The sequence below is a fragment of the Elephantulus edwardii genome, unplaced genomic scaffold (assembly GCF_000299155.1).
Source record: "Elephantulus edwardii isolate Elephantulus edwardi_28Jun2011 unplaced genomic scaffold, EleEdw1.0 scaffold00003, whole genome shotgun sequence".
Taxonomy (NCBI): domain Eukaryota; kingdom Metazoa; phylum Chordata; class Mammalia; order Macroscelidea; family Macroscelididae; genus Elephantulus; species Elephantulus edwardii.
The window spans coordinates 317,349-320,299 of NW_006399753.1; the positions used below are offsets into that span (position 1 = coordinate 317,349).

The 2,951-nt window shown below is 61.0% G+C and overlaps 2 protein-coding genes across 2 annotated transcripts in view; both read right to left on the reverse strand.

Moving 5' to 3' along the window:
* The window catches only part of MFSD3 (major facilitator superfamily domain containing 3), a 7,580-nt gene extending 7,438 nt beyond the window's left edge, over window positions 1-142 (reverse strand). The window contains exon 1 of the mRNA XM_006879409.1: window positions 20-142. Coding sequence (XP_006879471.1) covers window positions 20-142 — 123 coding nt within the window. The remainder of the gene's footprint in view (window positions 1-19) is intronic.
* A 2,070-nt stretch (window positions 143-2,212) lies between these two features.
* Window positions 2,213-2,951, reverse strand: part of PPP1R16A (protein phosphatase 1, regulatory subunit 16A) — a 4,935-nt gene continuing 4,196 nt past the window's right edge. The window contains 2 exon segments of the mRNA XM_006879223.1: window positions 2,213-2,584; window positions 2,847-2,948. Of these exon segments, the coding sequence (XP_006879285.1) occupies window positions 2,213-2,584; window positions 2,847-2,948 (474 nt within the window).

Genomic DNA, 2,951 nt, shown 5'->3' on the forward strand with positions numbered 1-2,951 from the left:
CCCAAACCAGACCCTGTACCTGGCGCAACTCCTGCTCCAGTTCCAAAGCACGAACCACAATGGGGCCGCGAACCGCATACTCCAACCTGCGCACACACTGGTTCATGGTGTCCAGTGTCAGCACCTTCTTTAGCCCATTCATGGCAGCCTGACCCTGGTCACTGGTCCTCAAGGCCATGACTCTGCTTAGGCCAAGCAGAAGAGAGGTAGCCTCGGGCCTCAGTAGTAGGAACCAAGCTCGGAAGGGGAGCTCCCTAGAGGAAGGGAAGGACACCCTTCTTTGCTGCAGCCTGCTGGCCCACTGAGAGAAAGGGCTGAGAAGACGCTTAGTGGGCCAGCCCCACCCCACACGGGCACAGTCCTAGAGCCAGAGGGAGAGGGCGAGGAAGCAGGCGGGGCTTGGGTGGAGGCCCCCAGTGTCTGCCCCAGCAGTCCCACGGGGTCCCAGGCAGGGGAGCTGGAGACCCACAGTGGGAGGAGGGGCAAGCTGATGCCCAGGAACCTCCCAGGGGCTTGAGGAAGGGAGGAGGAGGTGACCAGGATGACAGTTGAGTGGAAGAAATGGGTACAGAGCATGGTGGCATCACACATCACAGAGGGGACGAGGGGACCTAAGGCCCATGGAGATGTACCCCCACAGAGAGTGGACAAGGAGTAGCCCTCATGGGCCCCCATCTTCGCTTGGGCCAGAAGGCTTGTCTCCTAGGTAACTCAGCCAGGCCTCAAGAATCTTGGGGGACAAAGGAGCGGGGGCGGGGGGTAGGGAGTGAGGCGCTCAGACAAAGGGTTCCATCCACCCCTCCCAGCTGGTAGCTGAGGCCTAGAGGCTCCAAGTGTCCTTTATTGGACTTCAGTTCCTGATCATTGGTTTCAAGGTCCTGCTGTTGAACTGGGGAGGGACTGTGGACCAGGAAGGGCAGGCTGGGTCCTCTGGCCTTCTCAGTTGCCCTATCACTGTGAACTGGCCTGGGGCTGCCCTTAGGGCCACACCCGGGCCCAGAGGAGGTGACCTGAGTGTCCCTTCCCGCCTGCTCCTGACTGGTGGGGAGAATGGGAAGTGAGCTGGGATAGGCCAGCAAGGCCCCACCTCTGCAGGCTGGCCAGGCTGACAGGTCATGTTGAGTGGCCTCCCAGGCTGCCACCCCCATTCTGAATCTGGGCTGAAGGTCAGGAGCCAGCTGAGCTGGGCTTGTGTGGCTAGTCCCCAGGTCCTGTGGTGGGGAAGGAAATGCAGGACAGCTGTCCTGAAACTTCTCACCTTGAACTCAGCTCCACCAACACCACAGCTGCCTCCTAGCATGCAGGCCTCCCCTCTGCCCAATCAGAGCACAGGATAATAAGGTCCTAGCCTCAGACAAGGCCAGCCCCCACCCGCCCCTTGGCAGCAGGGCCCAAGCACAGCGCCACCGCCCCACACTAAATTTACCCAGGGCCTGCCCCCTCCCCCAGCCTTCGAGGATACCCTTCTAACCACAGGTGCCCTGGGAAGGGCAAGTCAGGGCTATTCCAGTGGACTCTGGGCACAGAGCTGAGTACTGGTGTCTGTGGGTGATGGGCAAGCAGTGCTCTCCCCTCCCCGAAGCTCCCCAGGGCCCCCTTACCCTGACACAACATACCAGCCAGCTCAGATCTGGGTCTCCTCTGTCAACCCAGGAGGAAGCTGGCAGCATGCCAGGGACAGTGGACCCTCCCCAACAGATTTCTGACGCCAACTTTGTACCCACCTCATCCCTCTGGCTCTGGCCCAGCAGTCCCCACCTCCCTTTTTCCAGACCAAGGTCCCTGCTCCAACAAAGACACCCAGGCCCTGAGGACCTTCCCTCCACTCCACAGCACTCTGGTTCTCTTGAGGAAGCAAAAGATAATTCAAGGGGTACCAGACTACTCCCTGTGGTTGTGCCTCTCCTGTATCTGAGCCCCAGCGAGCATCTACAGGCCCTAACAGCGTGGGCGGGGCGGGTGGGTCAGGCAGGCACCAGGGTCCAAAGCACCACTGCTCCTCAAGTGGGGACACTAGTTGGGCAGACAGATACAACACAGCAGGAGACAGGAGGTCTTTTTTATCAACAGTCATAGACAGAAGCAGGGTCTCTGCAACCCCACCCAGATAAGACTTCTGCCCCATGGTCATCACTCAGAGGCGGCACAGGCCCAGGTTGGCTGCCCTCCGAGCACCAGAGCACATACTGGGAGGCACCCAGGGCCCTGCAGCTCACATAAGCAGGCAGCATGGCCGTTTCTCCCCAGGAGCCTCCTCGGAGGGAGCAGTAAGCTTGAGCAGGGGTGGGTCCCCACTGGCCCTGAATCCACTCTCAGTTTGGAGGGTCTCCGTGTTAGCAGGAAGGTCGGAATCCTGGGCATGGGGCCCCTCAGGAGGCGGTCGCTGCAGCTTGGCAGCTGCTCTCTGGCGCTTAAGCTCTGCCAGGGTGTGGTGGGCCTTGTCACGCCCAAGGGCCTCAGCTGCAGAGCTGTCCAGAGGACTTAGCTGGTAGGAGACACTGCGGTCGAACCGCTTGGAGTATAGATGCCGCCCTGGGGGGCTCCCCACTTGGCCATTGTGTGGGTGAGCAGCCTCTGGGTCTTCCTGTGGACAGAGCCGGGCCAGGAGGTTAGGGGCACCCTTCCCTCTCCCCAGCCTTGGGCTCTTGGCACACAAAGCCTACCAGTAGTGGACAGACAGGCAGGAGGGGTCATAAGAGGCACATGTTCCCAAAGCAGGAGCTGTGTGGTCTCAGGGAGATAGTGAGGCATGTGAGCACAGGACATGTCACGGTCACTCTGAGCTCGCTGCAGGCGGCGGCCCACATGCCAGCCAGCACTTGTCCCTGGGAGCAAGTAGGGCTCACCCCAGGAGGCAGGGGCTGGAGCTCTGCATTGGTCTGGCGGTCCTCGTCCTCCTCAGGTGGTTCAGGGCTGGTAGGGGGTGGCTGCTGCCATACGATGGCCTCCTG